The 10,094-nt window shown below is 51.0% G+C and overlaps 1 protein-coding gene across 3 annotated transcripts in view; it reads left to right on the forward strand.

Moving 5' to 3' along the window:
- The first annotated feature begins 3,516 nt into the window (after nt 1-3,516).
- lmo3 (LIM domain only 3) overlaps nt 3,517-10,094 on the forward strand; it is a 45,897-nt gene continuing 39,319 nt past the window's right edge. Inside the window, exons 1-2 of one of the 3 annotated variants that reach the window (XM_068586757.1) lie at nt 3,517-3,779; nt 9,113-9,326. In XM_068586757.1, coding sequence (XP_068442858.1) covers nt 9,121-9,326 — 206 coding nt within the window. In that variant the 5' untranslated portion in view covers nt 3,517-3,779; nt 9,113-9,120. Of the gene's footprint in view, nt 3,780-5,409; nt 5,772-6,280; nt 6,460-9,112; nt 9,327-10,094 lie in introns of those variants that run through there. The other 2 variants (XM_068586756.1, XM_068586758.1) reach the window with 2 other exon arrangements.

Below are 10,094 nucleotides of genomic sequence, written 5' to 3' on the forward strand. Positions count from 1 at the left end.
GCTCGCTGCCGCTGCAGCTGTGCTGCATGTCTTGTCTGCGCTGTGCGGGGTCAGTGTGGTGGTTTTGTTGACCTGACGGGTTGTGCTCTCCCCCTGCTGTGCTGGCCTTCGCCGGGCTTGAGGGACACATCCTCTGCTTCAACGCGACTGTCCAGCGGCAAACTCTCTCCTTAGTGCCACGTTGTGTCTCCAGGGCGGGGACCGGCCACGTAAAGGGCGTCAGCGGTCTGCGGCGATGTCGGCAACCCACCCGACCCGTCTTTAAACACGGACCAAGGAGTCTAACGCATGCGCGAGTCAGAGGGATCTGAAACGCCGTTGCGCAATAACAGTGAGGTGTGGCGCGCACCTCGCACCTGGCTCACGGAGTCTCCTTTCTTGTCATGTGGAGGGCCAGCACAGCAAGGGAGAGCCAGCCTGTCAGGTCAACAACAATGCCCGTTGTCCAAATCTATTCAACAAAACCGCGACACTGACTCTGCACAGTGCAGACATGACATTGCAGAGCTGCGTCGGCAGCAAACTCTCACCGCGCTGGGGGTGCTGGTGCAAAAGCAACAGCACCCCCAGGTGCAGCAGCAACAGCACCCCCAGGTGCAGCAGCAACAGCACCCCCAGGTGCAGCAGCAACAGCGCTGTGGCTTGTGTAGGATTAAATACAACTGTAAATGTATAAAACAGTAACATAATCAGCTTCTAACTTCTTGGTGAAACGCTAGCTTCACTGACCAATCAGAGCGCATGTTAATGGTCACATGGCCCTGTGACCAATCACACGTCTCGGTCTCCAGAAGGCTCTTCCATGCATTTTAACCAGGCTGCTCTTCCACAGAGGAAGACAGGTGACATGTGATTAAATAAGAAATACTGTTGAACAGGTAGAAGCCATAAAGAGGCCTGAAGCAGCTCATAGGCCAACATAATTATATTTCATGTACTGTAGTTGTGAAAAAAAACAAACTTAATAATAAAAAAGATGTCACTTTTAATTATAAAAAATGAAAAAAAAAATATATATATATATATACACATATATATATATTTATATATATATTTATATATATATGTATATATATATATATACATATATATATAAATTGTATATATATATATATATATATAAAACTTTTGAAATATTTCTGGTGTGAACCGCCTCCTGTGCAGATGATGGAATGTATTCCTGCAAACAAGATCAGTCTCCAGCTGGAGAGAGGACGGTCGTGTTAAATCCAACAAAACGGAGCTTGATAAGTGAACTGTTTTGATTCATGGTGAAAGTATTTTAAGTATTTTAAATACAGAATGACTTCGCTACAATATCCGACACACACACTCTCACAAACACACACACACACACACACACACACACACACACACACACACACCAAGACACACACACTGTTTTAATTTGTTCTGTTATCTCTCTGTTGCTATGAAAATTAATGGTGGAAGTAACTAAACTAGATTAATTTACAAGTAATTGTACTTTTTCTTCCTGTACTACACCAAAGAAGAACATTTTAAAAACACATTTTGTTTTTAGTTTGTAAAAAAAAATCTTTGAAAGCCACAACACTTTTTCATGGACATGTTCCTCTTCCTTCAAGTTACTCTGACAATTTAAACATGTTTTACATAAAGTAATTGGACATCAAAATAAAGAAATGTATAAAAACAATTTGAACTGGAAAAAGTAAAATTTCAAACAATGAAATGTCCATGACTGACTTTATCTATCAGCACGCAACGTTGTAGTTCCTGTCATGGATTGTGTAACGAACGACGGGTTTAACATGTGGCTTTGTCCTCTGTTAACACAAACTGACACCTGCTAACACACACTGCTGCGTTGCTCAAGAGAGACGTCACCATACCAATTTACTGGATTGTGATTCATATAAATATATATTACTGGATTGTGATTTACATAAATATATATTACTGGATTGTGATTCACATAAATATATATTACTGTATTGTGATTTACATAAATATATATTACTGGATTGTGATTCACATAAATATATATTACTGTATTGTGATTCATATAAATATATATTACTGTATTGTGATTCATATAAATATACTGTATATTACTGTATTGTGATTTACATAAATATATATTACTGTATTGTGATTCATATAAATATACTGTATATTACTGTATTGTGATTCACAGCAGCAATCATTCATAGTAATTTACCAGGGAATGCATTTTGACCATGATGCATTGCATATCTGCTGTACATAACTTCTACATTAAGCATACGGCCAGTATACAGTAATATTAATGGGAAAACTACAGAAACTTCTTCCATTGTACATATTGTGCTTTGTACAGGACGAGTCTTCTGACAGCATCCACGTGACAGAGAGGCCTGCTGTGGTGCCACATAAAGTTACCCATAATGCACCAGAGGGCCATCAGCGGCCTGCTCAGGAATCACTACGCGTCACAACTCCTTTTCTTTTCTACGTCACTGTGAAAATGGTCTTCTTCTTTGTAACATGCAGAAGCCACATTTCCATTTCCCAAGTGCTTTCTGTTTCAGCTCTGGCTCATTAGACGGCGAGAGGAGTGGCACTGATTGACATTACAGAAGCTGTTACCCCCCCCCCCATCAGAGGAATTATTTAAGAGGAAAAGATCCTCCCCTGACAGATATTATCATTATAACCCTTTACTTTATGGAAATTGATAACTTACCTTTCCCCTCTCTCTCTCTCTCTCTCTCTCTCTCTCTCTCTCTCTCTCTCTCTCTCTCTCTCTCTCTCTCTCTCTCTCTCCAGGGTGAGAAAAGGCAAGGAGAGAGGAAGGAGGAATAGAAGAGTGAGCTCTGTCAATTGGAGTGAGTGCTCTGCTAAGTCTGGCTGCACTACAAAGGTTAGCAGATCTGACTGTCAATCCTGTCTTGTGGGGGGAGGGGGGAGGTGTGGGGTGAGGGAGGGGCTGGGGGGAGGCGTGGGGTGAGGGAGGGGCTGGGGGGAGGCGTGGGGTGAGGGAGGGGCTGGGGGGAGGCGTGGGGTGAGGTGAGGGGGAGGCTTGAGGTGAGGGAGGGAGGTGTGGGGTGAGGGAGGAGGGGGGATGGGGTGAGGGAGGAGGGGAGAGGGGGTGAGGGAGGAGGGGGGAGGGGGGAGGCATGGGGGGAGAGGAGAGGTGGGGGAGGCGGTGGCTTTGAGAGAAAGAGATACTTTGATATTTCGGAATGTTAGAAGGGTGAATGTGGAGAAGTGGAGGTTGGGGATCTAATTACCGGGCCATAATTGGGGGCTGGGGAATAGGTTGCCGTCCTCTCAACTCGCTGCAGATCAATTATGTTAAGAGAACATCTGTAAGTAGAGCTTAATGAGGTCCATTAGAGCAACATGCCTGCCTCCCTAACGGGATGTCAGCTTCTGGATGAGCTGGAGTGTGCTGCTGACGGGGGACCTGCCCAGGATAAATAGAGAGGAGGGTCCTCTCCTTCTTCTTCTACCAGAGACACCAGGCAGTGAGGAGCAGAGAGAGAGAGAGAGAGAGAGAGAGAGAGAGAGAGAGAGAGAGAGAGAGAGAGAGAGAGAGAGAGAGAGAGAGGACCTGTGAGCGGGTCCGGTTCGCGCTGAGCCGCTGGTGCGAGCAGAGTTTCCGGCTCGAGATCCTGTCGCCAAGTTTTCTTGAGACCGCGCGGAGTGGCGCGAGCTCCGAGGGAAAAAGTTGCCGGACACTTTGGAGGAGGAAGTCCAGAGGACGAGGGAGACGAGCGTCCTGTAGTCGGGCACCTCTGCTGGACGTGTCAACGGTACGTGCTCGGTTCCGCTGGGAGTTCCCGCGCTGCCGACGCTCCACGCGGAGCGACGGCCACGCGCAAAGTGTCGGCGAGACATAAACGAGCAGCTTCATCAGCCGGTGTGTGTGTGTGTGTGTGTGTGTGTGTGTGTGTGTGTGTGTGTGTGTGTGTGTGTGTGTGTGTGTGTGTGTGTGTGTGTGTGTGTGTGGTTAAACGAAGCCGCCGCTGTCTGCTTCCTGTTGTTTTTCATTTTATTCCTTCATCTTGAGGCGCGTGAGGTCAGGTAACGGAACACGCGTCTCCTGCTTTCTGTCCGTTTGCGCGCGCACGTATGACGGTTATAGACAGGTGCGCGTTTCTTTCGGTCTCCCTCCTTCTTCTCCTCCTCCTCTTCCTCCTTCTCTTCCTCTCCATCTCCCATTCATACCCGCGGGAGGATGAATAACCGATCGGAAGGGGACCGGGAGAGAGGTGGCAGGCGGTTTCACGCACAGCCCACACACACACACACACACACACACACGCACACGCACACACACACTCATGCACACCCTACAGACACGCGCGCTTTGCAGAAAATTGCATGATTACCGAGATAGGCCGCCTTGAAATAATTCAATCCATGACAAAACCTAATTACTGCAGGTAATACCCTGTCAGCTTTAATGCATCTCATCACTCATAATGGCGCGGAGAGCATTTTATGACCCATCTCATTATCGCTGCGTTTTAGGCTGGAGCCGCATGCCAACTATTGACTTGTATCCCCTCCTCCTCCTCCTCCTCCTCCTCCTCCTCCTCCTCCTCTTCCTCCTCCTCCTCCTCCTCCCTAACAGAATAGTTCAGGGACTAACTTACACTTGTCAAGGCCGCGTGTTGGACCACTGCATGGCGCGTATGTATGCAACAGTGTGTGTGTGTGTGTGTGTGTGTGTGTGTGTGTGTGTGTGTGTGTGTGTGTGTGTGAGTGTGAGTGTGAGAGAGAGAGAGAGAGAGAGAGAGAGAGAGAGAGAGAGAGAGAGAGAGAGAGAGAGGTTACGTGCCTGACACGTGGGCCTCGGCGTTGTCCCAAGTATGCAACAACAAGGCACAGAGGATAAGGCACAGTCCTCTAATTACCGGAACCATTCAAATAAAGGCCGTAGAGAGGGGGAGACGTCACCGGGACCTCACATGACGCACGCGCAGTGGTGCTGTCATATTGTCATGCTGCGTTCTTCAACTCACTGAAGGCGCAATAGTTGTTTTGAGGTGCGTTAAAGGGCTCCTTGTAAACCCGACAGTTAAGCGTAACACAGTGCGCGTGTTCTGTGTGCGCGTGACACTGCTGTTGTTAAAACTCTGAGCTGCCACCGGGGCGCGAGGACGCGCGTGAGCAGGACTCCGCTCTGTGTAAGTCCGCTAATGACGTGTCCCTGAACGCAGCACGCTGCGAGTCCAAGTTAAATGAAAGAGCAACTTGTCCTGACGTCCGGACCGCTCTGTGCGCGCTCCTGTCTCTAATATAATGAGCGCCGCGCGCACCCGCGACTCCCAGATTGAAGGGCGTTGGAGGGGTGGGGGGCGGGGGGGCGCACCGCGCGCGTTCCGGGGGCGCGCGCGGTGCCTGCCGCCCCGTCATATAGAGAGCTGGAGCAGTGAGGATCCGGTCGGACGCTGGAACGTTTCTCCGCTGAGGGATCGGGTTTTGGGGGAGATATTAGAGCTCGACTCTTGCTGATGCAGCGGGAACCTACGCGCTGCTCACGCGCACTCACCGAACACCTGTAGACCGGATCACTCCCGTCCACGTGGAGTCCTGAAGCAGCGCGCGATGCCAGTTTGGTGAACTTTTTACTTTTGGTTGTTGTGGTCTGGTCAAGAATAGGACCAGAGGAGGTTCATAGGACCAGAGGAGGACCAGAGGAGGTTCATCGGACCAGAGGAGGACCAGAGGAGGTTCATAGGACCAGAGGAAGACCCGTAGCTGAGTTCTCTCCGGTTCTGCTTAACTTGTTGAGACAGGTGAGTTCCGTGTTGTCCATCAGCAGCTGCAGGGTCCAGCAGGGTCCAGCAGGGTCCAGCAGGGTCCAACAGGGTCCAGCAGGGCTGTGAGCAAGCCGGCTGGTGGAAAGCAGGAGGTCGGGGAGGACCAGGTTCATGTTGGAAAGAAGGGGAGCGCGGACCGGGGGAGCCATTCTGCGTGTGCACGGGGCGACGTGCACGCGCTGATTAGCGAAGCAGCAGCAGCGCTAGAGGGGCTGCGGGGCTAGAGGGGCTGCGGGGCTAGAGGGGCTGCGGGGTTCGGGTCTCTGTCACCCAGTTCTCCGCTTCTATCCCGCGATGTAAAAACAACAGAACCGCTCTCACGGCGCGAGACGACCCGACGGCGGCGAACAAGCTCGCTCGCGCTCCTCATTACATCCCCCCTCCTCCTCCTCCTCCTCCTCTTCCTCCTCCCCCTCGCGCCCTCCCCCCTCGCTCTCTCTCCCTCCTCCCCGCCGCCTCCTTTCTTCCCATTCCTCGCTGGTCGCCGTGCTGGATCGTTCCCTCCCGAACAAAGCGCTCTCCCAGCCGGCTGCAGACAGCTGCTCTCCGGACCAGCGCGGCGCGGTGTTGCGGTGTTGCGGTGTTGCGGGTGTTGCGGGTGTTGCGGTGTTGCATGAGGCGCCTCAGCGGGTTCAACAAATGCAGAAAAGGGAGAAAAGTTTCGGTAAGAACGCTCACTTTGCGCTTCGGCTTGTGTGTGAAAAAAGACACATTGCTCGCGCCCGCGCGCGTGTGCGTTTAGTGCGTTGGTGTGTGTGTGTGTGTGTGTGTGTGTGTGTGTGTGTGTGTGTGTGTGTGTGTTAGCGCTCCGCGGCGCTGTGAGTCGCAGCCTCTCTCCGTGCCGTCCCGCTGATAACCTTTTCATCAGGACATCACGGGGACGTGCTCCGGTGTCGCGGCGTTGCTGCGCGCGCATCGGCTCCAGAGGCTCAAAGCCGCGTGGCGAATCGAGTCTCTGCGTTCAATCCCTCATTGGCCTTTTATCGGCGCTGCGCTGCCATGGCAACAGTAATTAAACTGATGGGATGAAATGTCAGCGGCGGGGACGGAAATACATCTCCATCACCTGCATCCGGCTGGAGGAGGAAACATGTGGCCGAGAGAGAGAGAGAGAGAGAGAGAGAGAGAGAGAGAGAGAGAGAGAGAGAGAGAGAGAGAGAGAGAGAGAGAGAGAGACACGATGAGGCTCGGGCAGCTGTTGTTCTTTCATGAGAAGAAACGAGGCTTTTGTTCAGCACTTCTCTTCTTCTTCCTCTTCTTCCTCTTCTTCCTCACTCTTTCCCCTGGCTGAGTGCACATTAGAAGAGAAGAGAAGACAGGTCTTGGTCCTTTGCTTTGGTAATGAGCAGCGGCACTTTGTAGTGTTAACGAGGCCCCGGAAGGATCAATGCCGCTGAACGGACGCAGCCGGCCGCGCGCCCCCGCGCGCCCCCGCGCCACACATCCAGCCAATTAACAATGAAGGAGCGCTCAGTGCGACCTGTTTGATGGGATGATGTCTCTGAACACGTGTAGCCTGAGGCTGCGAAGGACACGTGATCTGTAGTGTACTGTAGAGTCATTTAGTCAGAGCAGTGTGTTGCATGCTGGGAGCCTTTAGTTCAGTACACACGTGCACGTTCCTCCTCCAGCTGTAGCTGTGTTTATTTACAACACTGAAATAGGAAGAGCAGAAAGCTGCTGGAGCAGATCCACAGAGCACCCGGTCCTGTGTCAGAGCACCCGGTCCCGTGTCAGAACACCCGGTCCCGTGTTAGAGCACCCGGTCCTGTGTCAGAGCACCCGGTCCCGTGTTAGAGCACCCGGTCCTGTGTCAGAGCACCCGGTCCCGTGTCAGAACACCTGGTCCCGTGTCAGAGCACCCGGTCCCGTGTCAGAACACCCGGTCCCGTGTCAGAGCACCCGGTCCCGTGTTAGAGCACCCGGTGTGTCAGAACACCCGGTCCCGTGGTGGCCCCTCACTGACAGCTGTAGAGCCTTCAGGGGTCAGAGTCACAGAGAGTTTCTACTCTTTTAGCCGAAAGTGTGTGTGTGTGTGTGTGTGTGTGTGTGTGTGTGTGTGTGTGTGTGTGTGTGTGTGTGTGTGTGTGTGTGTGCGTGTGTTGAATTGGACACAAAGAGGAGTGGGGGTGTGCCTCTCTTCAGGGAATGGTAGGAGAATACTAATTCCAGCTGGTGAAGCCCCCCCCCCAGCTCCTCCCCCTCTCCTCCTATGGGCCAACAAAGGCTCTCCTCGGTCAGCTCAGGCCAAACAATGCAGGCTGCTGCAAAGCTCTTGCCTGTAGCCACGCCCCTTTTCACACAGAGGAGGTCATATAAAAAACAAGTGTCCTAACAGAAATGTGCGACTTTGTGTCTGTGGGCTGCTGCTAGTGCTGCTGCTAGTGCTACTAGTGCTGCCGCTAGTGCTGCTGCTAGTGCTGCTGCTAGTGCTGCTGCTAGTGCTTCTAGTGCTGGTGCTGCTAGTGCTGCTGCTAGTGCTGCCGCTAGTGCTGCTGCAAGTGCTGCTAGTGCTGCTGCTAGTGCTGCTGCTAATGCTGCTGCTAGTGCTGCTGCTAGTGCTGCCGCGAGTGCTGCTGCTAGTGCTGCTGCGAGTGCTTCTAGTGCTGGTGCTGCTAGTGCTGCCGCTAGTGCTGCTGCTAGTGCTACTGCAAGTGCTGCTAGTGCTGCTGCTAGTGCTGCAGCTAGTGCTGCTGCTAGTGCTGCTGCTAGAGCTTCTAGCGCTGGTGCTGCTAGTGCTGGTGCTGCTAGTGCTGCTGCTAGTGCTGCTGCAAGTGCTGGTGGTGCTAGTGCTGCTGCTCGTGCTTCTAGTGCTGGTGCTGCTAGTGCTGCTGCTGGTGCTGGTGCTGCTAGTGCTGCTGCTCGTGCTGCTAGTGCTGCTGCTAGTGCTGGTGCTGGTGGACTGGTCCAGCCTTCCATGTGACCTAGATCTAGAGCCACAGTTTGACATTATAATTTGTGTTTTTGTTTGCAAAAAGGTGTGTAAGAGCTAATAACGTCTCCAGGTGAAAGTCTGTGCTTCTTGACACTCAATCAATCAATCAATGCTTATTGTTGTTTATATATTCATGCTGCCGCTCAAAGGCCAAAGGGCACTACGAGAACATGTCCCCCTTCTCTGTCTGTGGTTTCACTTTTCTTACGACCTCAAACCTTTGGTCTTCCCCATGTTGAATCACATCCCAGTCAGCTTGATCCTTTGAGCTTCGTCCTGTCTGGTGTTTGTTTTCTTCATCGAAACCTTTTCCTCATTGTCAGTCAGTGATTGTGTCTGAACCTCTCTCTCTGTCTCTCTCTCTGTCTCTGTGCTTCTCCAGGTATACAAATGCTCTCCGTCCAGCCGGACACCAAGCCAAAAGGCTGTGCCGGCTGCAACCGGAAGATCAAGGACCGCTACCTGCTGAAGGCCCTGGATAAGTACTGGCACGAGGACTGCCTCAAGTGCGCCTGCTGCGACTGCCGGCTGGGCGAGGTGGGCTCCACGCTCTACACCAAAGCCAACCTCATCCTGTGCCGGAGAGACTACCTACGGTAAGAGAGCCGCACAGGTAGCGCCTGGTCACCATTAGAGCTCCTTCTGTCCACAGCTCTCTCTTGTCCAGGACGCTTCTGCCTCTGACCTCTGACCTTTTGAAGTGGCAGGTTGATGTATAATTTCTGTTTGAGAGAAAACAAAAGAGCTGGAGCAGTCTGGTTGTTTCCATGAGCTTCAGGTCTTTAGACCTCTGAGTGTCAACGATGGAGCAACTGCAACGCGTCCATCGGTGGGATGAATCCGCCTGTTTTACCAGACATTTATTTCACTGGGAATCTTCCAGATTGCCTCTTTTTACGCTTAAAAATGTGTCACGACCCAGACAGTTCCACGTGTATGCTATTTTGGAGTTTATAATACATTTTTGTGTTGTTTTTGCTTCTCTGTTGTCGTTAAGATTTGGGCTTAACGACACCAATAGCTCAGGAGTAGCTTCACATAGTTATAGTATGGCACCGCTTTTTCAGGAAGAGCAGGACTGTTTGAAGATGAAGAAAACATTTGCTGTCACGAGTTGCCATGCAGATCTTTTTATGGATTTTAAACATATAGAATAGATTTGTCTTTAAAAAAAATCTAACTTTGAAATATGGCAACTAGTGAGTGGAACGGACAACTTCTATGAGCATCACTGCGGTGAATAACAGATGTCGACCTGTTATTTAAGCATGTAAGCATTATGTATAAAATAAATACATCTTGGCATTAGCTTCTTAGAGCTAGTGTTAGCAGTTAATCAGCTCATAATTCCCTCTCTAATGTAT

This window comes from Clinocottus analis, unplaced genomic scaffold (genome assembly GCF_023055335.1).
Source record: "Clinocottus analis isolate CAN_PGR_092001 unplaced genomic scaffold, fCliAna1.0.p SCAF_20, whole genome shotgun sequence".
NCBI lineage: Eukaryota > Metazoa > Chordata > Actinopteri > Perciformes > Cottidae > Clinocottus > Clinocottus analis.